This window comes from Vombatus ursinus, unplaced genomic scaffold, assembly GCF_900497805.2.
Source record: "Vombatus ursinus unplaced genomic scaffold, bare-nosed wombat genome assembly UNPS02014961.1, whole genome shotgun sequence".
In the NCBI taxonomy this organism is placed as follows: domain Eukaryota; kingdom Metazoa; phylum Chordata; class Mammalia; order Diprotodontia; family Vombatidae; genus Vombatus; species Vombatus ursinus.
The window spans coordinates 631,482-656,638 of record NW_020954739.1 but is presented as its reverse complement, the minus strand read 5'-3'; the positions used below and the strand labels follow the sequence as shown (position 1 = coordinate 656,638).

The window sequence follows — 25,157 nt, the reverse complement described above, 5'->3', positions numbered from 1 at the left end:
GAAATATATTTTTATTGCATTTCTGCAAAGTTTACAAAAATATGACAAAATAAATTAAGAAGAAATCAAAATAATCCCCATTAGGTATTTCCTTCCGGATTGAAAGAAAGAAGACGGCAAAAAACTTGCCTTTTCCTCTTCGCCTCTGATCAGTGGCCAACCCTCAGAGCCATAGGGAGTGGCTGGGGAGTAAACATACTGGGACTGGTGGATCCTGACCCCCCAGTCCACTTGCCAGGCCAGGCTAGGCTGGCTTTCACCAAACCAGACACATCCTAACCCTCTCCACTCCCTCCCGTGGCCTGGAGAGGACAGGCTGGCCATCGTCAGTCGTGGTCAGCCTCAGCTCCTTGCATTATAACTCATATTGCATATGTGAATGAAGGAAAGCCCAGGGCTTCAGGAGTGGAGGGTAGAGTGGGAAAGAGGTGGGGCTGGTTAGTGCCACCCAGCTGGCCAGCAGATGGCTTGGGGGCTGGGGCTTGGGCTGGGGCTGTCATCTGGAGGCAGAGGGCAGGGCCCTGGGAGTGGGGGGCTGGAGAAGCTGGCATCACCCTGAGCAGGGGGTGCAGGGAGTGGGGCAGGGACCCAGGCAGGGCTCCCCGGGGCCCGGGCACAGGGTGGGCACTCAGCTCCATGGCCCCCTCTAGTGGCACTCCCCTCACCCCCACAACTCCAGGGGCCCTCCCATTGCCAGCAGCCTGTGGGCGGGGGCGTATTGGGTGACGGTGGACAGGAGCAGCGTGGTGGTGCAGGGCTCCGGCGGTGGGCACGGGAGGGGACACCAGAAGCTGGTTGCGCTGTCCCTGCGGAAGGGGAGAGGGGGCAGTTCCAGTGCAGTGCCCGTAGGGGCTAGACTAAGAGGACTCGGGCCTCGCTGGCACTGCCCCTGCTTCACACTGGCTTCAGACAGGCTTTCAAGCCTTTGGGCTGCCCCTGGGCACAAATTGGCATTCCCCAGTCTGGGGTGAGGAGTGGAGTGTCCTTAGGGGATTCCCTTGGTATCGATCTCTCAGCTACTTATCTCTTCCATGAACCAGAAACAGTCTAGTCTGGGCCCACCCCCACCCAGTGCTGCCCACTGCCCTGTGCCCCCATGTTGGCACCAAGCACAGAGGAGCTGGGCCAGGGTGGGTTTGGGGCCTGCCCTTACCCCCAAGGAAGGCTTTATTGCTTCTAGACAATGGCTCAGGGGGGAGAGGGATGGCAGGGGAAAGCTCATCAGGTCCAGCCCACGCCTCTAAGCTCCTAACCCCTCCCAGATTGGGGGTGGGGGTGGGAGGAGGGAAGGTTCCCGTCTCTTGCCGCAGGCCTGATGCCCACTTCTCACTCTGGCTCAGGCTTTGCTGGGCAGGGTGGGAGGGAGTGGTGGTGTCAAATCAAAAAGCACTAAGGTGAAAATCCCCCTCTTCTGGTCACCCAGGGAGGGAAGGGGTGCAGGGTCCTAGGGAGGGAATCCCTCTGTTCCTGCCCATGGCCTGGCTGGGCTGAGCTTCTCTGGAACAAGCCTGGGACTGCAGCTGTGGTCTCTCCCCCACGGAGAGGACCGCTGTCTTGGGACTGACCCTTTGTTGAGGACGGGGACCCAGCCCCCCAGCTTAGCTCTTGGGTCTAAATACTTAGTTGTTGACTGACTGACCACTCCCAACTAGCCCCTTCTCCCTGATTAAGGTCTCCTCCCAGAGGACAGGTCCCTGGGCCAGCCCAGCTAAGGAGCTGGGGGCACGGGGGTTTGCATAGAGGCAGGGGGGAGGGAAGGCCATGGAGGTGGGCAGGTCAGCCATGCAGGGGTGGCCTGTCCTAGGAGGGCAGGGCTGGAAATGGAGAGGGGGTGCTATTCAGGCCACCCTTGTGTTGTCTCTAGTACCCAGAGGTTCTAACACAGAGACTGAGGAAAAACAGAAGGAAGAGGCAGTAAGTGCCTTTGTCCCTCCTGGGGGGCCCTGGGTCCAAGGAGTTGCCCATACCCAAGGGGATTGGGGGCAGCCCTTAGCTCCCATACCCTCTCATCTCCAGGGGTCAAATGCAGTAAGAGGAGGGAACCTATGGCTTTTTCCCTCCCCAGCCAGGCCCCATTTGTCCTTGCATCTGCCCCTCAATCCTCTTCTAACTGGGACCCAGGTGTCCCTAGGTCCCCACCCCACCCCACCCCAAGTTAAAGCTTATGACCTGAGCCTTCGTCCTCTGCACGGGCATCAGGCTCCTCCCCACCGGCCTCATCTGCCAGCCCGGGACGCTGGGCCTTGCTGGGAGCGCTGTCGGGTCGCACCTGCCCCCCGCCTGCCCCGTTAGATGCAGTGGTGGACTCTGCCCGGCCCCCAAAGGGGAAGAGCTTGCCGGCATGGAAGGGCTTGGGAGGCGAGTGGCTTCGCTCTTGTTCTCGCTTGGCTTCTGGTGACTTGAGAAACTTAAAGCTGAGAAAGGCAGGCAGGCGGTTTTCTCCCGTGGGGGAGGGTGCCTGCGGCTGACGGGTAGCTGGGCCGGCACCCCCTGCAGAGGATGAGGATGACGAAGAGGATGAGGACAGAAACTTCCCCTGGAGGGGGATCATGTGCTTGAGTTTCATGACATTGTTGGGGGCGAGCAGGGAGCCTGGCCTCTTGGGCCGATCTGGGCCGGGCCCACCCTTGGCCTTGACAGGTGCCTTCTCAGGGGCAAGATCTGGACCGCTGCCCTCAGCCTGGCCTTCCTCACGCCCAGTCTCACGTTCCCGTCGTGCGTGGTGCTCCGCGTGTCTTTGCCGCTCTTCCTCCTCCCGCCTTCGCCGTTGCTGCTGCTGGTAGTGGTGCTGAGCCTGGCGCTCATGTTTCTAGGGATAGCCAGGGGTATGAGTGGGAGTCAGGGGGTAAGGCTGGGCATATGAGGTCCAAATAAGAGGAGGGATGGGTGGGAAATGGGATGATGTTCTAGGGAAACCAGGCATTAGGAGACAAGTATGAGAGACAAGTAATCAGAGGTCAAGGGGGTAGAACTAGAATGTCTGAAGCATTAGGCGAGGAAGAGGTATAGGGGTACAACCATGTGTTAGTAGGAGAAAGGGCATCCATGGGACAGGATTCGGGAGAGTTGAGGAATTGAGTGGATGTCCAACTGGAAAGACCAAATATGAGGGGGGGATTGATGAGAGAGAGCCAGGTGTTCAGAGTTGGGAGGTGAGAAATCGAGGGGAAAGTGGCTTTTGGGGGACTGAGTATGAGGGTCAGTAAGGGAGACTGGGAGGGTGACCAGAGAATAGAGTACTGGGAAAGATGAGGAATGATAGATGGGAGCAGACACCAGGACATTCAGGAATGAGGAAGATGGATTGGAGAGGTTTGGGGAATCACTGGGAGGGACCTGGCATCGGGAGGAGTGAATCCTTTAGGCTCCAACCACAAGGGGAGCTGAGGCTGGGTGGGGCACAAATCCTGGTCATGGATGGGTTGGGGTGTCTCACTCTGGAGGGTGAGAATAGGAAGGGATGGGGGTTGCATCAGACCAGGGCCAGAAAGAACCAGAGCTGGAGATCGTCTCACCTTGAAGGCCTCTCGCCGCTGGTGCTCCAGCTTGGCCATCTCCTCAGCTACCCAGGCAGGGATGTCCGGGATGGCCGCCTGGATGAGGTACTTCAGAAACAGAGCAAAGTGCTGGGAACCAGGGGGAGACAGAGATGTGAGTGTGAAGGAGTCCCTGAGCGACCCAGGGCTCTCCCTAACACAAAGATTGGCCCGAGCCGTCAAGCACAGTACAGAAACAAAGCTGGCCTGGGCTGGGCTGGGCATGGATGCCATGAGCCAGAGGAGAAGACCTGCAGAGTTGAAGGGCTGCCCCCTCCCCCAACCCCTGTCTCCAGGGAGGGTGTCAAGACTGCCCATAGCCAGGGTTAGCCACTGTACCTCCAGCACTACTACAGAGATAATGGCGGCCTCTGGGCTCAGCCACGGAAAGAGGCGTTGAAGTTGTCCGCACTGACCAATCAGGTAGCAGTTCACCACAATGGCCAGGATGCCCATGGCCTCCATCACCTTCTGCAGGGTCAAGGAGATGGGGAGAAGTGTCACCCCAGGCAGAAGGGATTCCCAAATTTATCAGGGCTGGCCTGGATCCCTTCCTCCCATTTTCCTGGGCCCTTCTCCCTGAGTCCCACGTCTGTCAGTGAGTTCTCAGTAAATCCCCATCCCCGTGGTCCCTCCGATTCCTCTGAGCCCTCATCCCCTTCAGAGAGACCACCTTACTCCCCACTCCCCACCCCTGACTGCTCATCCCCCTCACTAAGCTCCGTGGCTGGGCCTAGCCATGGATGTCCTTCCAGGTCCTGACCGTGGGCTCTGCCTGTGTGTATCACCTGCCACTGCCCGATGCTATCAACACGCTGTCCGAAAGGCCGCTGGAGGCCCGTGCACAGCTTGAAGGCATCGCTGCGGATCTCGATGAGGTTGTTGACCAGGGCACAGAGGGCAGCCAGGGGAAAGGCTGAAGAGAAGAGCACCACGTAGCCAAACTGTACAAACATCTCCTGGTAGTCCTGGAAAGGGTCCTGGGGGATGGAGGTGGGGCTTCAACACACACCCTGGTGCTCCTGCCCCCTTCCCGCCTAGCCCTCTCCTCTGCCTGTTAGGGCAGAACAGAGTCCATTAAGAACATGGAACACAGGCTGTCAGCACGGGGGTGGGGGGGGTTGCGGGGATAGCCTTTGTTTTTGTTGTTCAGTTGTTTCAGTCGTGTCTGACTCTTTGTGACTCCATTTGGGGTTTTCTTGGCAGAGACACTGGAGGGGTTTGCCATTTCCTTCATCAGCTCATTTTATAGATAAGGAAACTGAGGCAAACAAGGGTGAAGTGACTTGCCCAGGGTCACCCAGCTAGCAAGTGTCCGAAGCCAGACTGGAGCTCAGGAAGATGAGTCTTCCTGACTCCAGGCCTGGCGCTCTTTCCACTGTGCATCCTTAGACACCAGGGGTCAGAGAAGGGCAGGGATTTACTTGCCCAAGTTCACAGAGCGAATCCATGTCAGAACCAGCTATGTCCTTCAGCCCAGGATTATCCCAGCTGACACCCAGCTCCTCATCCCTCTCAGAAGGCCCCCAGGCCTTCCTGCTCCATGTAGCTTAGGATGTCTTTCCTGAGTACCTGGGTTCTGGTCAGTTCCCTCAGGGGTCAAGGGCTCTTCCTGCCTGGGGGCTGTCTGAAGGTCAGGTGCAGGCCCCTTCCCCAGGACTCACCTCGTATTTTTTCATGCAGCTCTCCAGCTCAGCCTGGGTCAGCTGGGGGGAGTAATCTTCCTCAGGTGGGTCGATCCAGGACGTGCGGTTCTGCTTTCGCCGTCTGTCCTCCCCAGGGCCCGAGGCCTCGGCCTCATCATCACCAGGACCCTGGTCCTGACCCTCACCACCGGGCCGTTCCCCACGCGGGCCCCCAGGTGCTTCCAGGGGCTCCCGGCCAGGACTGTCCGAAGGCCCCTCGGCATCCTCTTCATCCTCGCACAAGGCAAACACGGCTGCGGGGTCCAGGCCCTTGTCTACCATGGTCGGGCTACCCTCTTCCAGGAAGTTCTCGGGACCGGTCGGGCCTGCCCGTCGCTGCCGCTCGGCCCGCTCAGCAAAACTCACCTTCCTTAGCTTTAGGCTGCAGTCCAGAAGGCTTTCTTCCTCATCATCTTCCTCCTCATCGTCCTCCTCGTCGTCCTCCTCCTCATCCTCCCCCCCCCCCCCCCTGCCCGCCCCTTCCCCACCCTCCCCAGCCCTCCTCCGCCGCTCTTCCTCCTCCTCCTCAGGGACCCCACAGCCCCCATTGAGGCACTTCCGGCCCCCACTGCCACTGCCCTCCTGGGCCCTGGGCTCAGGAGGCCCCGCCAGTGGCTCTTGGGGCCGGGCCTCTGGGACAGGAGGCCTGTGAGTGAGCAGCTGCAGGAAAGTCCTGGAGAACTCCCAGAGGGTGCGGGCGCTCAGGTCCCCACTGGTCAGCCGGCGGTACAGGTGCGGCTGTAGTACCTCCCGGACATTCTGCAGGAACTGACGGGTGATAAGTAGGGTGGCTAACATCTGGGGGAGAAAGAGGCAGCGTTGGGAGAGTGCTGGGGAAGGAAGAGGGGACGGGTGGGAAGGGGAAGGGGACCTAGCACCGTTCACTAGTGTGACTTCAGGCATAACGGTCAACCTCTCCAGTCATTGGCTCACCCTCCCTCTAATTCCCTGTGTGACTGGCCAAATCATTTCCCCGTTCTGAGCCTCAGCTTACCCACACAAATGCTGGAGGAGATGATCTCTGTATCTGAGCCCCTGACAGTCTAGGTTCTAAGGGTGCTCCTGCTTTCCCAGGGAGTGTTAAGTTAAAAAATGGTTTAGGAAACCGCGCTGATCCCATCCCTCCTTTACCCAAGGGCCTGGCCTTCAGCATAGCCAAGTCCCAGGTATTTGGTGAGCATTTCAGTGGACTTCTGGGCACTTAGCCTCCCCCATCTCCACGCCCCCTCCTTCTAGGCCTAGCTCCCAGCCCCACACTTGGTCCCTGCCCATCCCCATCGCTGGCCTTGCTGGCCACACCCTCAGCATGACCCCACCTACGCCAGCCCATACTCTGGCCTTGGCCAGAGCCAGGAGGCCCTGGAAGGAGAAGAGGAGAAGCTGGAGACGAAGGGCAGCATAGGGGACGACAGCCGCGCGGAGCTGGCGCTCCAGGCTTTGGGAGAGAGAGAGGATGAGCAGGAGCTGTGGAGGGACGGACATAGGGACAGGACGGATGGCAGAACAGACAGAGAGACAGACAGAGAGAGAAACAGGCAGAGAGGAGAGGAAGGGCTCAGGAAGTCACTGGGAGAGGGGAGAGGAGAGGAGTGACTAGGAAACAGGGAGGGGGGATGGAAGGGATGAGGGTGATGGAGGACTGGAGTAGGTGTGGCCACAAGGTGGGTCATGGGCTTGCCCTGGCTCCCGGCTCCCTGGCTTCCTTGTTCCATCTGCCAGAGAGAGGCTTGGGGGCTGAGGGCCAGGGGTGGGGTCAGGGGAGAAGGGCCAGGGTTTGGAGCCCAATTGGGAGCCAGAAGGCCCAAAGTTCAGGCCAAGGTCATGGGGTTCGGGTCTCTTACCTCCTTCAGCCTCTCCATGTCCTTGAGGTAGAAACCGATGTAGAAAAGACTCAGGTACGAATTTACAAACTGGAACTGGGGTGGAGGGTAGGGTGGGAGAGAGGGGGCTGAGGGGCTGGGCTGAGTCTGGGGAGCCCAGGACCTTGAGGGAAGCAAGGACATCCCACCCCAGCCAAGCCAGGCCCCTTGCCAGCCTCAGCAAGCTCGAGGCTCCCTCCCTTCTTCCCTCACTCTAGAACATCCTCCCCAGTTTCTCTACTCAAAACCCTAGCCATCCTTCTGGGCCCACCCACTAGTAAGTGCTCCCTGACTGACTCCAGCCCACAGCGATGTCCTTCTCCACCAAGCTCCTATGGCCAGTAGAAACTGAACTTTGGATTTAAATAGCCAGCCCTTCCTCCCCTCTTCCCTGTCTCCCCAACAGTGTAGCAGGCACTGAACAGACCACCCAGGATCACAGCAGGGGGAGGCACCAAACCTTCTGCTTGAGACAGGGGCCCAACAACATAACCCAACAAGGTATCTAGAGCACCGGGGGCTGGGCACATTCCAATTTGGGGATAGTGACTGGCTCAGCTGATTACGTGGGAACTGAGACGTTTGGGTCAGAAAGCTCTAGAGAAAGTCCCTGGCTTTGGAGCCCTCAGGGCTGGAACCTGGCCCCAGTGGCACAGACAAAACCCCTCACTCACCAAAACAATCTTGACGATGAGGTGTTTCTCATAGGCACTCTGTAGACGGTAGTTCTCTGTCAAAAGGAGAGGTGTGAGGTGGGGCAGAGTTGTCGGGGCTGGGGGAGTTGGTTGGGGTCTTGGATGGTCCCCAGAGGGATATATACACCCCCCCCCCCCATGCAATTAATACAGTCAGAGGCTGAGTAGTTGAGCTGTGAGGATAAGAGGGCAGCAGCTGCTGTCAAAAGCACTGGGACGGTGGCGGGGGCGGGGGGGGGGGGGACAGACACATCTGCTATTCTCCCACTAAGAGATTACTTGTAGGCTATAGGTAAAAGAGACCCAGAGTCTCAGGGCTAATGTTTCCAAACTGGCTAGGAACTGCTGATTGCCTGGGTAGGAAGGCAAAGTTTAGACCTCTGTGGAACCAATGAGATTCTAGAGGCCCAGTATTTAATGGGTGGCTTTCCCTGGCATCTCTGTTTTGTGTGTTCTTGGTAAGGTCTTGTGTGCTGGTCGAGGCTGTGAGCTGCCTGAGGTTTTAAGCACAGAGAACACCAAAGGGCCCGGGCAGTGACAACTCTGGGTCACAAGGCTACCCCAAGGCACATCCTTAATGCTCTTCCCTACTCTTTCTAGCTGGCTAGCATCAGAGGACATGGCAACCAACATTCCCAGCAGCCACACTTTCCCCACCTCTCCCACCCCCGAGATCTCTGAGGGGCAGGGTGGTGACCTTATCCCTGAGGCCTGGAGTCTAGTGTCTCTGGGCAGGGTAGGGTCCCTTGCATACCCATGTCATTAAGCCAGTAGGCAAGCTTCTTGTAGGCCTCGGCACAGGCACTGACCAAGAGGGCCAAGCCAATCTTGGGCAGGAAGCAGACAAGGCGTGGCAGCCCCTTCACACTGAGCACCAGCTCCTGCCAGGCGGGGAATAAAGGGGTCAGGCCAGGACTGAGGGTGGAGAGGGGTGGGGCTCAGGCTGTTTGCAGCTCGGAGTTGGCATCAGGGCTCTGCCTGGGTCTAGCCCGAGGCTGGAGACCTGGATTCAGTGTGGGGCTAGGTGCAGGGCTCAGCTTGGAACCATGGTCCTCGAGCCAGCCTGGGGTTGGGGTCAGGGATCTGCTTGGGGCTGAGGTGGGTCCCTGGCTCCTGGTCTGGGGGAGGGGGAGGCGGAAAGGCATCTCACCTGCAGCTGGAAGCAGCCCAGCATGAGTAGGAAGCCTCCGATGAGGCAGGTGGCACACACTGGCAGGCTAACCAGCAGCTGGAAGAGCAAGCGCTTCCATGGTGGGTAATAAAACTCCTCTGCATTGGTCACGGGACTGATCCGCCGGACACCCTGTAGAGGGAGGCAGTGTTGAGCCCAGCACTGGTCCGCCTGCTCAGGTACCTTCTATAGCTCCCAAGGGCACCCTCATGCTAAGGAGAAAGTAAACAGACTGGTATTCAAGGCTCTCTGCTGTCCAGCCTAGGACCAGAGGGTTTAGAGTCGGAAGATACCTTCAGGACCATCTTAGAGACAAGCCACTTCATTTTCCATGAGGAACCTGGGGCCCGGGGAGGGGATGGCTCCTGCCTCTCCAACCACACTAAACTGGATGAGTCTTGGTCCTGATAGGAATCCCTGAAATGCCCCTCCCCTGCCCATCTCCAGCACCTCCAGGCAGTCTCCCTACTGCTCACATCCCCAGTACTCTCCCCTTGGTCTTCATGCACATTTTCCTCCCAGTGACCAGGAGGTCTAATCTCCAGTGTCCCCACCCAGCCCCCTAAGGGCAAGGCAGGACTTGCCCCCATTTCCACAAGTGCCTAGGATGGGGTCCAGGTCTCAGGGGAGACTTGTGATCCCAGCAGAATAGGGATGGAGGGAGGGTGGGCGACTCACCCTGAACTGGGGCCGGGGCTCCTCAATGGCTTCTCCAGGGGTGTCCAAGGTCCCCCACTTGTAGGCAAACTCAGCCCCACGGCGCTTCCACTCCTCCAGAAACAGTGTAGACCAGATCACATTGAAGATGGCAAAGATTACACAGCAGATGTCCCGGCTGGTCTGGGGGAATCCAGAGGGACAATGGAAGGAAAAGGACGAGGCAAGGACATCCCAGCCTGAGCAACTTCTATCTCTAACTTCATAGCCAATCAATCAATCAATAAACATTTATTAAGTGCCTCCTATGTACCAGATACTGCGCAAAGCCCAAAAGTGAATCTTCCTCCTATGCCCCACACCACCCCCCATGTGCTCTCCCTATGTTGTCCCTTCTCCCATCATCTTTCTGTAATAACCCAATCCCAGGCTCCCTGGACCACTGTCCCTTATGACTTCTTGCATTGTCCCATGGCCTAAGTCTTCCAGATCTTCCAAGGTGTTGACAAGTCTCCTTGGGTGTTTCCAAATCTCTCCAAGTCTCACTGAGTCTCCTCAGTTCTCCCCATCCTCCAAGCATCATATCTCTCTGGGGACCTGTGTCTCCAGATCTCCCTGACTACTGGGTAAATCTCCCCAGGTGTGTCCTGGGATATCCATGTCTTCCCAGAGAAGGCTCACCTGGTCAGCCTCAGTGAAGGTATAGAGCACAGAGCCGAACACAGCTGGGTAGACCATGGCAGAGGTATAGAAACCCAGCCAGGCAAAATACATAGCAATCTTCACCCCAAAGTAGTCACAAATCTCATCTGGGATTGAGAGAAGCAGGCTTTTGGCCTGGGGCCAGATGATAAGGCCTAAGACATTCCCTCCTTGCCCTCCCCAGGGTCTCCCTTTGGGACTGGAGGAAGGGGCTACTCTTGAACAGTGAGAGAGGGATATGTCTGAATGGGGAGTGGGGGCGGAGGGGGGAGTGACGCTGAACAAGAAAGAGGAGGGGCTACATCTGTGCACTAGAAGGAAAAAGCTTCTTATGGTGTGAGGGAAGATTTGAGACCAGTTCCTCTTTGCTCCTTGCCCAAGCCCAGGGCATCTCCCCCTTCTCAGTGGTCTCTCCTGGGCTACTTCTGGGCAAGGAGAGAGGGCTAAAGCTAGGTGGGGACATGTCCAAATGAGACAAAGAGGAGAGGGGCCATGCTTTCTTCTAGATGGATGGGGAAGGACCAATGACCACAGGGGGAAGGGGAGGGTCCAAGACCCCACCTTACCAAGGGGCTGGTTCTCACATACAGCCTGCACCCAGGACTTCATGAGCTGGTTAAGAATCCTCTGCTCATGTACAGGAAACACCTGCTGGATGATCCCACGGGCAGCCAACTCTGGAACTGGGGAAGGAAGACGGAGGCTTGTTAGGGTGGGGAGGTCAAGGAACTCAAATCTAGTCCTTGACAGCCATGCCTCAGTTACCAACTCTAAGGATGACCTTGGTTAAGTCCCCTCTTTACTCTGGGCCCTATTTTCTGATTTTCTAAATGGGAACAATACTCCCTTCATTTTTGAGTGGTTGTGAGGATAAAGGTGAGGCAGGGTTGAGAAAAGAAGGGAAAGGAAAAGAAGGGGTGGGCTCTCTGAGTTCTGTAGAGCCTGACCCTTTGCTGACAGACTCATTTGTCCCCAAATAGCCATGATCCAGGCTGGGGCTTTGGCTGAGGCATCCCCATAATCTCAGTGAACCACTCCCCCCTCCCCCATTCACCCATGTCATTCAAGGTTTCCTCCAGAGGATTGAGCTTTCCCTTTCCTTGGTCAGCACCACAGACAGCGACACAGGGATCTACAGACCTACAGATCTACAGTGTAGCTGCAGTTGTCCTTGAAAGGCCCATAACTTTCAAGCTACAAACACAATTCACACCTCTCCAACCCATTTCCCAAGCCTGGAGATACTCTGGGAGAACAAGATTCTCAGAGTTCTGCCTCAAAATAGGTTAGTAGGCATGCACTACGAGCATGTGTGGCTTTTTGATCAGGAAACCTGGGTTCAGACCCCTTTTTCTATTTACTATCTATGGGACACTTAATGTGAATAAGCCTGTTCCTTCATCTGTAAAATGAAGAGACTGGACTAGATGTTTCCTTAGATTCCTTCCAGTTTTGACATTCTGAGTCCCAAGGGCCTTCCCAGCTCAAAATCATACAACTTTCTGACCTATATATGAGTTTATACTTATGTGTGGGTGGGACCTGAAATAATTTTTACAATGAGAAATATAGGCCTTTGGGCACTTTTCAGATGCACTCCACACACGTGTTTTAAAGACAAGGGGAGAGACTGAGGCATAGACAGAGACAAAGAGAGAGAATCTTACTGCCCAGGCTGTCAGGGCCTTAGGCTCCCAGTCCTGTCTAATCTCTATATTATTATTATCATGACTATATTTATTATTGCCAAAGTATGTTAATTGTCAATATAATTATGTTACTAGAATACTTACTTTCAGCAATTAGTGATAATTCTGATCCAAGCAAAATAATTATTCATTAATGGGTGCCATAATTATGGTATATAATAATAACTGCCTGCACTAAGGAGTTTTCCCAGTTATAATACCTGGTGAAGTGGCAAAGGATAATTCTCCCTATTTTATAGATTAGGAAACTGAGGACAGGAGAGAGGAAGTGACTTATCCAAGGTGACAGGAATGAGGATAGAAATCAGAAGAGAATCCAGGTCTTCTGACTCAACGCTGGGCTCTTTGTCCCGCTCCACCACTTCCTCTCTAGGGCAACTCCCAAAACTTCTAAGGGTTCCCTGTAACGCACTTCTTTTAGGGAGGGCCTCTCTCTAGGCCCCTCCTTTGACCTGCTCACTCATTTGCAGGTTTTCCAAACGAGATCTTACTACACCTCGGCTTGTGGTAGTTCTCATAGCTCCGCCCCCGCCCCCCCAACCTGCCCCACAGCGGGAGGGGCTGATGGGCTGGTGGGGCTCTCTCGGCCCCTCCCATGAGGCCCTTACCCTCAGGAGGGGCAGGTCCTCTCAGCCCCACTCCTGCGACCCCACCTCTCCAGCAGGGTCACTGATTGGCTGGGCTGGCTCTTGGCCCCGCCCCACCGCCCCCCAGACCCCTCCCCTCAGGCTCACTCACTGATGGGCTGGTCCTCCAAGAAGCGCACGTTGTGCAGCGCCTCCCCGGCCTTGGCCCGCAGGTTCTCCAGCCAGAAGCGAATGATGCTCTGCCGCTCCTGCGGGGGAAAGATGGGAGGATGGAGTGCCTCTGGGCCCTCATCAGGGCTGTCAGTGGAGGGGGAGAGAAGGGCTGCCCTGGCCAGCCCGTGGGGCCGGAGGGAACGGCGCACCTGGGAGGTGAAGAAGCGGAGCTCACTCTCCACGTTCTCGTAGATGAAGTCCTCCTCGCAAGAGAAGCCCCTAGTGCCGCCGCCGAACTCGGCCTTCACGGCTTTCCGCAGCCCCAGCTCATCAGCCCCACGGAGCAGGCTGGGGGGAGGAGGGGGGTCACAGACCCAATCCACGCCCTGATGTTCCCTCCCCCAACGCAACTAGCCTCTGAGGGGGCGGGCTTCGGAGGAGAGAATGGAGGGACCGGGGAAGGAGGAGGGACCCAAAGCTGGGGTGGGGGGAAATGTATGGGGAGGGAACCCACAGCTGGGAGGGAGTAGATGGTGAGGAACCCTGGGGAGGGGACTCAGAGCTGGTGGTGGAAAGATGCATGGGGATCAATCCCACAGCTAGAGGGGCGGGGATATGCACAGGGAGGGGTCCCAGAGGTAGAGGGAGTAGGAGAGATAGACGGAACCCCAAAGCTATGAGGGAGGCAGTGGATGGAGAAGGGGCCCAGAGCTGGGGGAGGAAGAATTCACAAGGCCGGAGCCCAGAACTAGGGGAAAAGATGCTTGGGGAGGGAGTCCAGAGCTGGGGTGGGGCAGAGCTGCAAGGAAGGAGAGAAGGACGGAGGAGGAAGCTGGGCTCTGGCTTCAGCAGGAGTGGGGCAGGGTACTGGGAGGCCCAGAGCCTGAACCTGCCTCTCATAGGTGGCAGTGAGAAAGAAGCCGTAGGTCCTCGTGTGCCGATGGTGCCGGACTTGTACTATGAGTTCAGGGATACCCACACGGATGTGATTCAGAAGCCACAGTAGGGTGTGGTCGTCAGTCGTGTCTGAGGATGGGGTGGAGACAGAGGAAGCAGAATGAGTTCCTTGTACATGGGCACTGTGGTGACTGTCTCTTGGAGAGTCTTTGGGTCCCAGGCCTCAGAGCCTCTGTGCTACCCACCTCCCCAACACCTGCAGGGTCCAGGCCCCTGCTCTCCCTCCCTGAGGAATCAGGCGTTCCCAGAAGTTAGGTCGAGGGATTGGAAGAATACAGGGGAAGTGCAGGTCTAGGATACCTGGGAAGGTCATGAGGACATCACAGTTCTCGGTGGGCACCGTCTTCATCCATGATTTGTGGGACATGATATATCGTCCTGCCTGTAGCAGCCGCTTCCCAAACAGCTTGTCTGGGAAAAGAGAAAGAAAAGGATCACTGGGGCCAAGGACTATGGCAGAGCACTAGATATGGAGACGGGAAACCTGGATTCAGATCTTGGTTCTGGTCTTTGTAACCCTGGGCAAGTCGTCTTCATCTTTCTGAGTTTCAATCTGCTTCTCTGTAAATGGAGATAATGATCATTGTACTGTCAACCTCCCAGGACTTTGAGGAGGACAGAGAGAATGTGGTTCAGGGGAAAAAAGCACTAACTCTGGGTTCAAATTCTGCCTCTGATTTGAAAAGTAAATCACTTTATCTTGCTGGGTCTCAGTCCCCCTTATCTGTAAAAAATGGAGATGGCCATTGAGGTCCCTTCCAACCTCAGAGCTACGATCGACATCTTGTCCTTTAGTTGTTTTCAGTCACGCCCGACTCTTTGTGACCCTTTGGGGGTTTTCTTGGCAAAGATACTGGAGCGGTTTGCCATTTCCTTCTCCGGCTGATTTTACAGATGAGGAAATAGGGTTAAGTGACTTGCCCAGGGTCATACAGCCAGTAAGTGTCTGAGGCTGCATTTGAACTCAGGCGTTCCTGACTCCAGGCCTGGCACTCTATCCACTGCACCACCTAACTGCCTTCCTATTCAAATGTGAAGTGTTAGAAGAATAAAAAGTGAAGGCTTACTAAAAATTAACCTCTACTATTCACAAGTGGTATCTTTTAAAAGAATATTGGACCTGGAGTCAAGAGATTTAAATTTGAATCCTGCCATTGAGGTAGACAGAGTTAGAGCTAGAGCTGCATCACCTTGGGCAAGTCCCCTAACATCTTAAGCCTAAGTTTCTTTATCTGTAAAATGAGTGGGTTTGACTGATAGATTCTAGATGTTCTAGAGTCCAGAACATCCCTTCCACGTCTAATTCCTATGTCCTAATTTCTAAGTCCTATGTTCTCAGGTTTATTAGAGTCTGGATTACTCAGTTTGATTGTTTCTGTTTCTTGCTTATCTAGTCTTCCACTAATCGACATTTTTTAAAAATCACTACCAAACTGCTTTGAGGATCACTGCTTTGTAATAGTTTGAGATCTGGAAGAGCTGGGTCCCCTCACTGTTATTTTTTTGTTCGTTATTTCCTTCGATATTCTAGACCCAGCTTTGTATACTTCTCCTTCAAACCCTCTCCCATTCCTCAATTCCCTGTTTCTGAGGAGGGCATTGCCATCTTTCTAGTCCCCTGGGTTCACAATACTGTGGAGACACCTTTTATTCTTCATCCTCTCTTGCCTCCCCTCCCCACAAGACTTGCCAAGTAATATCAGTTGAAATTGAACCCTCCCCCTAAACATCTCTTACATCTACACCCCCTCCCCCTTACATGGCCACCAGTCTAGTTCAAGCTTTCATCACCTCTTGCCTGGCCTACTGCAACAGCCTCCTAATTGGTCCCCCTGCCTTCATCCTTCCCCTTCTCCAATCCATCCACACAGCTAATGATATTCTTAAAGCACAGATCTGACCATGTCACTCCCCTTCTTAAGAAGGTCCAATGACTCCCTCTTGCCTTCAAGATAAAATACTAACTTCTCCATTTGCCATTTAATGCCCTTCATCATCTGGTTCCAGCCTACTTTTCCAGACATATTGCACATTATTTCCCTTCATGTACTCTCTGTTCCAGCCAGACTGGCCTACTTGCTGTTACCAGTGCCAAAGTGATCTTCTTTAAGCACAAATCTGATGTCACGTCCACTCCAATGGCTCCCAACTACCTCTAGGATCAGCTAGAAACTCCTCTGTTTGGTTCTTAAAGACCTTCAAAACTTGGCCCCAATCTATTTTTACAGTCTCGTTATACATTTCCCCCCCTTCCCACACTGTATTGTATGGGTCAGGTAAACTGGTCTTCCGTTTCTCAAACAAAGTGATCCATCTCCCACCTCTAACTTTGTACAGGCTCTCTGCCATGTTTGTAATGCCAGCCCTCCTCACTTCGGCTTCACTGAATCACTAACTTCTTACAAGATGAAGCTTGAACATCACATTCTACACAAAGCCTTTCCTAATCTCACCAAGCTAGGCCCCCCACCCAAAAAAAAAATAAATACAAGTAGTTATTTTGCATATCCAGTATTTATTCTGTATATATGTACTTATATTCATACATATTTCCCCTAAAAGAATGTAAACTCCTTGAAAGCAGGGATTATTGCATTTTTTTTTGCATATCCAACACAGTAATAATACTAACAATAGCCTGCATTTATAGATCACTTTAAGGTTTGCAAAGCACTCCACAAATATTATCTCATTTTATCCTCATAACAAACTAGCAAGGTAGGTGCTATATTATCCTCATTTTACAAAATAGAAAACTAAGATGGACAGAAGTTAAAATGACTTGCCCAAAGTCACACATCTAGTAAGGCCAGATTTTAATTCAGTACTTCCTGACTCCAGGTCCAATTCTCTATCCACTATACTATCTAGATATCTTACGGTACCTTTCATATAGCAGATATTTAGTAAATAATCATAGAATGAATGAATGAATTGTACAGTGAAATATAAATGTCTCACAACAACCCTGTGTAGTAGATAGCACAAAGATTATCATCTCCATTTGACAAAGACTCAGGAACATGTCCATAGCCACACATATAAGAAGAGTTAAGACCAGAAAATGGATCCAAACTTCCACTCTGATCACTTTCAACTCAACCATTCTTACCCCTTCAAGAATATTTCCCATCACCAAAATACAAGATTTTTTTTTGGGGGGTCTGGCCTGTGATTGTAATAGTTTGGAGGTTTCCTCCACTGATGCAAATTGTAATTAGCCTGCAACTTTCTAGGATCCTAGACTTAGAGTAAGAACAAGCCTTTACGATCCAACTCCTTTATTTTACAGATGAGGAAACTGAGTCCCAGTAAGATAAAGGGACTTAGCCAAGGTTACAAGGCAGTAAGTAGCATAGCCAGGATCTGAACCCATGTCCTCTGTAAATTCAGGGCTCTTTTCATCACCTTGAATTACCTCTTGGGAGCTCTGAGAGTTTAATAGCTTGTCCTCTGTCATATAGCTCATATGTGTCGGATGTAAAACTTAACCCCAGGGCTTCCAAATTCCAAGGCCCCACCCTCTTCTCTATTCACTACACCACAGTGTCTCTCCATGAAAAATGACTTATGGCAACACCAACAAAGGCAAACAAAATGATGTCACAGTCCTAAGGCAATATGGCACCCAAGCTCATTGATTGCAGGTAATTGGCAAAACTGGAAAGTGACATAGTGTTCTTGGGGAATCTACTTTGGGCTTACAGGGAGAGGCTGTTTGAGAATTTGTTGGGAACTATTTGTTGTGCCCAAATGAAATGTATCAATGATAATTAAAACAAAACCTGTCAGAGGACAGCTAGGTGGCACCTAGGTCAGACACTGACCTAGACAGACACCTGAGTGTCAGACACTTGACACTTACTCTATGTGACCCTTGGCAAATCACTTAACTCCAATTACCTCACCAAAAAGAAAAAAAAAAACCAGTCCATGTATTCAGTAAAAAGAGACATTAAAAAAAAAAAGTTGAGATGGAAATAAAAGTGAAAAATATTAACCTACAATGGTATGGGATGGCTGAAATTTCCCCACCCTTTGACAGATTCTATTGAAGATCGCTGGATCCTAGATTTAGAGCTTGAAGAGACCTTGGAGGTCGTTTAATCCAACCATCTTATTTTACAGATGAGGAAACTGAGGCCCAGAGAGGGGAAGTCACTTGCTCAAGGTAATCAAGAACAAAAGAGGCAGGATTTGAACCCAAGTTTTTTTATTCCAATTTCAAAGCTTTTTCTTTTCTTTTTGGCTAGGCAATGGGGTTAAGTGACTTGCCCAGGGTCACACAGCTAGTAAGTGTTGAGTGTCTGAGGTCACATTTGAACTCAGGTCCTCCTGACTCCAGAGCCAGTGCTCTATTCACTGCACTACCTAGCTGCCCCGAAAGATTTTTCTAATATACTATATTTAGTGGGAGGAGAGGGAGGAAAGTGGTGAGATAGAGGGCTTATTGCCCATTAGAAGGCTGATGTTCTCATAGCTTAGCAGTGGGGAGGGGGTGTCACAATGGAGTGGCTGAGTAGGTCAACTAAGCAAGAGGACCCCTGCCACAAGCTTGTATTGTGCTGGTAGGCTGAGGAGAAGGCATGGAGGGGTTAAGGCTCTGCCAGTCTATCCACACCCAAACTAATGCCCCTCCCTTCACCCCAATTCTCCTTCCTTGTTCCCTGCTCCCACACCTCCAGGCTTGGCCAGTGACTGGTCCTGGAGTTCCTGCCTGGGCTGCCACAAGCTTCAGCCTCCCACAACCACCAGCAACCAGGCCCTGAAGCCTAAAAGGGGATAAGGAAAGGGGAGCTTGTCTCTATGGAGATGGGAAAGCTCCAGTAATGAGGAGATTAGGGCCAGACCCCAGTTCAATGACAAGTTCCCCCAACTTACACCAAAATGACTTCAAGCCAGGGCTGGGAAACCGGACTCCCAAGTCTTCTTCTGTATGGGGACCTTGCTTGGCTCTGTTCCCCCACCCCCACCCCAATCTGACTCAAAGGGTTTCCGGTTCTCCCTAGCTCTAAGTGGGTATGTCTCTGTGTGTGCACACGTGTGTCTAACTTAACCCCTGCAGTTCCTGGGCAGGCAGGATCTCCGGGACATGTAGCCAAAGGAAGATACTGGTTTCCCCAAGCTTGAGGGGCAATACCTTAACTCCACCACCCCCCCCCCACATACCCTGACATCCTCATGCCTACCAAAGGGACCATGGGTCATTGCAGGGAGGTAGCTGAAGTTTTGCTCCAAACCTGGTTAAGGTTCAGACTTCCTGACCCCTTGGACCAGAGGATTTAAAAAGTGGAAGAGGTCTTAGAAAGCATTAAGTCCAGCCCCCTTACTTGACAGATGGAGAAACTGAGGCCCACAGAGAGAAAGTGATTTATTTGCTCAAGATCAGAGGGGGACTTAGTAGCTTAGCTAGGATGTGACCTCAGCTCCTCTGACATCTAATCTAATTCTTTTTTCACTGTGCTATACTTGAGGCACTCTAGCCTGGAGACAAAGGCAGTCAGTCTCTTTCCCCATGCCAACAGGACTGGCACTATCAGCACCCATGCTCCCTGGCACAGCCTGAGCTCTTGTGGGGGGAGGCCAAGTTGGACAAAGCAGGGGCAGGGAATGATGCAGCCATCCAGCCAGAGTGGGAAAGAAAGGCAGGCCTGTTTGAGGACCAGAATGCCCAGATAAGCAAGACCTGGGGATATCCGTGTGTGGGGACACATGTGGGCAGACTCCTTTACACACTGCCAAGCCTAGTCAAATCAGAATTCTGAATGTGAGTTCTCTGTGGAAATCACCGAGTGTCAGTGCTTCATGGAACCTTAGAACATTAAGGAAAATATGTTGAAGCTGGAAAGAACCTTAAAACATATAGAATAGACTGTCAGAGCTGGAAAGCGCTGTAGAATAAAGGGGAACAGAATGTCAGAGTCCGAAGAGAACTGAGAACATAGAATGTCAGAGCTGAGAACATAAAATGTCAGAATCTTTAGTACAGAGAATAAAATGTCAGTGTTGGAAGGTTCATTTTTTTTTCCTTTTTTTTTTTGTATGGCATTTTTAATTGCACAAGTAGTTTTGAAGATTAAAATGGAGAAAGCACATGCCAGAAGCTAAGCTCACACCCAAGGGTTCAAACATTAATACGGTAGGATTCTATCACTTTACAGAAGATTCTGAACGTTCACATTATCCATGTGAGGTAGCAAAGAAGAGAACCCAAAGAGAAAGCAAACTCCTCCCCAGCTGTTCTTTCTGCTTATCCAAGCAAACTGAAGGACCTAAGGGCCTTTTGGAGGGAAAAGGTAGAAAAGTAGAAAGACAAAGAAAAAAGTTAAGGAATCACTCCCTAACCTCATGACATCTTACTCAAGGGATCAAATGGAATGATTACTAGACACTACTCTTACTTAAAATCCAAGGAACGTAACTATGTATCAGACTCTAGAAGTAAGGACAATTCCATTTGCGTGCCCTGTGATATTTGGTGAATAGACAAATTCTACCTGTTAGAAGGGAACTTAGAACAGAGAATGTCAGAGCTGGGAGGGCCCTTAGAACAGAGATATCAGAACTGGGAGGGTCCCTAGAACACAGAATGTCAGAGCTGGGAGGGTCCTTAGAACAGGGAATGTCAGAGTTGAAAGGGTCCTTATGACACAAGATGTTACGGCTGGGGTGGGGTGTCCTTAGAACAAGGAATATCAGAGTTCGGAGGGCCCTCATAACAAGGAATGTCAGGACTAAGAGGGCCCTTAGAACACTGAATGTCAGAGCTGGGAGGGTCCTTAGAACACAGGATGTCAGGGCTGGGGGGGGTCCTTAGAACACAGGATGTCAGGGCTGGGGGGGGGGGTCCTTAGAATAGGGAATGTCAAGAGTTAGGAGGGCCCTTAGAACCCAGAGCGTCAGAGCTGCAAAGGCCCTTAGAGACCATCTGGTCCAAACCTCACCCCACTTTAAAGATGGGGAAGCTTAGAGACCATTTAACAAGTTACAATCAGGGTTAGGTATAGAACCCAGGTCTCCTGAATCCCAGGCAGCACCTGGCTCTAACCCTTCCATTTTACTCAGTGTCTGCTCAGTCCCATGTCAGGTTCTCCACAGGCCCCACCTCCTACTCCTGACCCGTCAGTTCTATTGCTCATGGAATGCAAAGTAACTCAAGTAGTCGCCTCAGTTTCCCAGCCCTGGCAGAACATACCCAGAGACATGAATTGCAAAGCCAAATGAAAATGGTTTGGGATTCTCTGTTCCTTCAAATGAACCTCTGGTTCAGGACTTGTCCTCCAGACTAAGTCATAATGGAGGGACATTTAAGAGTTGACCATGTTACATAATCTCACAGTTCTGGCCCCAGCCTTTCCATGTATGCTCCTGGGCAGATGCCCAGCATGTGAAGATGCCAAGAATGATTCATCACAGCTGGGGGTGAGGACAGGGGCATGTGTGTGTACCCGGGTACCTGTGGGTGCCTCTAGAGTCTGCAGTTACAGGACAGGGAATGTCCAGTCGTACATGAAAACATCACGGATCCAGGACAGGGCACGTATGTATAGCCATAAACCTGCGAGTGTAACTACCTTGTCTGCAGAGACTCTGAAGACTTTAACTAAGGGTCACACAGCCAGGACAGATCCAGGCTGGGCCCCATCTGCAGATCTGGGTGGAATAACCCAGATTATTAGAAAAAGTGTAGTCAACTGTGAAGGGGGGGGCAGGTCACCCATGTATCAAGTTAAATGAGCCCAATTTATTTGATTTTTTTTTTAGGTGATAGGAAAAAACTAGAGGCAGCGTTAGGATAGGCCAGGATCAAGAGCCAGCCTTGGAGTCCAAATTAATAAGACCTGAGTTCAAATCCTCCCCTGGCACAAATAGGCTAAGTTACCCTGGGCAGGTCACTAAGATTGTAAATTGAAGAACAGAAACAACTGTTCTGCCTTGGGGGAAGAAGTTTTCATACCAGGAATTCCCTCGACTGATGAAAATCCCACGACTGGGATCCCTCCTCCTCCTTGGTCCAAAAAAGAGTGAACTGGGAATTGAAAGTCCTCTGGGAGAAGTCCATAGTGAGAAGGAACCCCCAAATCCAATAGGACTCAGGGGGCTTTCTGATTGGTTGAGAATGGACTGATGGATTCAATCTAGAAAACCAAGGGGGCCAATCTCCAAATGGGTAATGGGGAGGTCTGAAGCCAAACTCTAGGCCTGGAGAGGTTCAGGAACCAAATTGGGACTATGGAATTGTAATTAAGGATCAGGTTGGAAACTCTAGGTACTATCTAGCCTGGGCCTGGGAAGTTTTAGACCTATTGGATTGGGGGCAGCATAAGTTGCTAAGGAGACTCAGGTGGCCTGAGTCTTCGGGCCTCAGGCTGGAGACAAGAGATCAGGGAAGACTTAGCAAGTCTGAAGAGTTGAAAGTCCTGGGGCTGAAAGCAAAGGTGGATTGGCTCCAGTGGGAGCTGGTGTCCCCAGAAGCTGACCCACATCAGAGAAGCCTAAGAAGGGAAGGCTGCAGAATGCATTGCATACCTGTGTACCTGGGCAGGTAACCGAGCTGCAGATCTGGGCCAGGGCTATGTAAACATTCCTGGGTCCGTGGGCTGCTGCCCAAATACACGTGTGTGAGTAACCTGGTCAGGTGCCAGTAGGTGTGTGCCAGCCACCTTTGGAATCTCTCTGAAGGAGCTGTCCAGGATGCTTCACCTGTCTTATATGACAGTCCAGTCTTGGGGCACAGAGACCCCTCCCCAAACACACATACATAGTGTCTGTGGCACATAACACATAGCTGTGTTCCCAGGAGTGGTGACAGCCTATCCTGAAACATTTTCATCTACTACCCAAGGCTCCCTGATTCTGGGGCTAGGAGAAGGACTCAGGGCTCAGCCTGGGGCCATTATCTTAATCATTATCTGGGTCGAGGTCCAGGTTTAGGCCAGAGTCTCAGCAGTCTGGGTTCGGGGGTTTGTTTTGGTGTCAAAGGCAATCTGGGGTTAGGACTGAGTTTGGATCTGGACTCCAGGGATTCATTTGGGGTCAAGAAACAGAGGGAAGAGATCACTGTGTTAAGGAAGGCTTTAACCCGTGACCTTGGCCTCATTAGATCCCAGCTCTGTTGGGTGACAGCAACCTGAGGTGAATGAGGAAGGAGTGAGTGGGCCCAGCGAAGACAGAAGGGTCAAGGGATGGAAGGCCCGGAGAACGCAGAGACTACAGCCCTGGCCCAGAAGCTGCACTCCTGAAACTGCTTCCTCAGCTCTGCCTGTGTCCCACCTGCCGTTAAGTGTTACTGACTTTGGGAGGAGGCCACCAAGATTGACTGGTCCCCCGGCAGAGCCCCCCACTCCCCTTATCGAGGCCCCCTAAAGGCCCCTCACCTTGATCTGAGGTCACTGGGACTGCAGAGCAGGAGGGGACCCGGGACTCAGGGTAAGGGGGCTCTAGGGCTCTTCGGCCAGTGTCCCACTTAGGGGGATGGAGCAGGAGCTGGCCCGCACATCTACAGGACAGCGGGGACTGATGGGGAGACTGGGATGGCCTCCCTGCACTGCCCCGCACCACCCGGGCCTTAAAGTGCCCAGAGCCTCGCACGCCCCCATCCCACCCCACTGCAGCCTGCCTGCCCAGGGTGGGGGGGCGCCCGCAGCGCTGCAGTGCCCCGGGCCGCCCCGCCCCACCCCGCCCCTCGCAGCCCCGGCTCCATGCTCCCGCCCCGCCCGGTCCGGTCAGTCCCGCGGCCCCCTTACCCAAGACTCCGGCCCCCGCCGCCGCCGCCGCGGGCTCGCCCTCCGGGGGGGGCCGCTTGCCACGCTCGCCTTCCGCCGTGCCGCCGGCCCCGGGCCCGGCCGTGTCGGGCATGGTGGCGGCGGGCGGTCCGGAGAGGGAGGGCTCAGGGGCCGCGGGGGGCGCAGCCCAGCCGGAGCGGCCGCAGGGGCATGGGGCCGGAGCCGCCGCCGGGGCTAGCGGAAGACAAAGAAAGGAGCTGCCGCTGCTGGAGCCGCTGGAACCGCCGCCGCCGCCGCCGCCGCCGCCGCCGCCGCGAGAGCCGTGCGATCCTGGCGGGGGGGGCCCGTCCCCGCCCCAGAGCCCAGTCGGCCGCGCCCCCCGCCGCTGATTGGCCGCCTCTGGCAGGCCTGGGCGGGGGCCCGAGAGGGCCAGCCCCGGAGCTGTGGAGGGACCCGGGACCCTGAGCGCCCCCCAACACCCCCAAATCTGGCCAGCCCAACTGGTGTGGCTTCGGAGCCCTGGAAAGTGAATTCAAGCTCGGCCTGTTTTGGGGACCTTTTTGGGCCCTGCAGATGCCGAGGTCAGTGCGCCCATAACCGTGGCCTGGAAGTGCATGGAGGGTGCGTTCAGCCTCTCCCCTTTTGGGGCCCTTCCCCTCATTGGACCGGTGGGAACTTGCCCGGACCCATCTAAAAGGCCCAGAAATGTATGTGGAGGGTGCGTGTGTGTGTGTGTGTGTGTGTGTGAGTGTGTGTGTGGGTGGGTGGGTGGGTGGGTGGGGGTGTGTGGGTGTATGTGTGTGTCTGGATTGAGAGATGGACAAATACCCACCTAACATGGATGATAGACTTTCACTGTCTTGGAAGCAGAAGGCTGGACCAAATGCCCTCCTGGGATCCAATCCCACCCTTGGGTTCTGATAATCTTCTTTGGGTGGGTAGGTGGGGGGTTCCTACTAGCTAGAGAGAATGGTGAAGAGAATGGGGTGAGACAGATAGATGAGCAGACAGGCTAGCAGGGAAACAAGCACAGTCAGGAAGAGAGATGGACAGGTAGATTGTAAGACAGAAGAATGAGAAACAAGAAGGATGGGAGGACAGAGAGAGAGACATGTGGATAAGAGAGGGGAGACAGATGGACTGGCAGGCAGTGATCCAGAGAGGCAGACAGAGGGATAGTAGACAGGTGGGCAAGGAGCCAGCCAGCCGGGATAGACGAGCCAGGCTTAGGTGTAGTCAGGGTGTCTTTGCTAGCTCCCCCCACTCCCAACACCACCCTTACAATCTGGCTTTCTTGTCATTCCACTGAAACTGCTCTCTCCAAAGATTCTAATGATCTCTTAGTTGCTGAATCCAATGGCCTTTTCTCAGTCTTCAGTCTCCTGGATCCCTGCAACATTTGACACTGTTGATCACTCTCTCCTCTTTGATATTCTCTTCTCTCTAGGTTTTTGGGATACCACTCTTCTGGTCCTTCTCCTACCTCTCTGACCACTCCTTCTCTGTCTCCTTTGCTGGACCCTCCATCTTACACCCTCTAATGTTAGGTCTCCTTTGGGGATCTGTTCTGGGCCCTCTTCTCTCATTCAATAACACTTCAGTTGGTGAGCTCATCAGCTCCCACTGATTTAATGACCATCTCTATGCTGATGATTCTCCAATCTCCCTATCCTGCCCCAATCTCTCTGCTGACCTCCAGGCTCACATCTCTAATTGCCTTT

At 53.4% G+C, this 25,157-nt stretch overlaps 1 protein-coding gene across 4 annotated transcripts; it reads right to left on the bottom strand.

Moving 5' to 3' along the window:
- Positions 1–23,508, bottom strand: ANO8 (anoctamin 8). 4 transcript variants are annotated; one of them, XM_027845406.1, is made up of 18 exons: positions 23,458–23,508; positions 14,012–14,122; positions 13,648–13,780; positions 12,964–13,102; positions 12,753–12,849; positions 10,872–10,988; positions 10,285–10,412; positions 9,625–9,786; positions 8,926–9,078; positions 8,530–8,656; positions 7,755–7,810; positions 7,063–7,137; positions 5,201–6,019; positions 4,325–4,516; positions 3,876–4,007; positions 3,516–3,626; positions 2,170–2,809; positions 1–806 (listed from the first exon to the last, which is right to left on the bottom strand). In XM_027845406.1, exons 2-18 carry the CDS (start codon positions 14,076–14,078, stop codon positions 439–441), a joined length of 3,516 nt encoding a protein of 1,171 aa, XP_027701207.1. In that variant the 5' UTR covers positions 14,079–14,122; positions 23,458–23,508; the 3' UTR covers positions 1–438. The 4 variants fall into 4 exon arrangements, with proteins under 4 accessions (XP_027701207.1, XP_027701204.1, XP_027701205.1 ...); XM_027845403.1 differs by lacking the exon at positions 23,458–23,508 and adding exons at positions 22,241–22,984; positions 23,089–23,196 and having other exon boundaries at positions 760–2,809; XM_027845404.1 differs by lacking the exon at positions 23,458–23,508 and adding an exon at positions 22,241–23,001 and having other exon boundaries at positions 760–2,809.
- Positions 23,509–25,157: the final 1,649 nt, after the last annotated feature.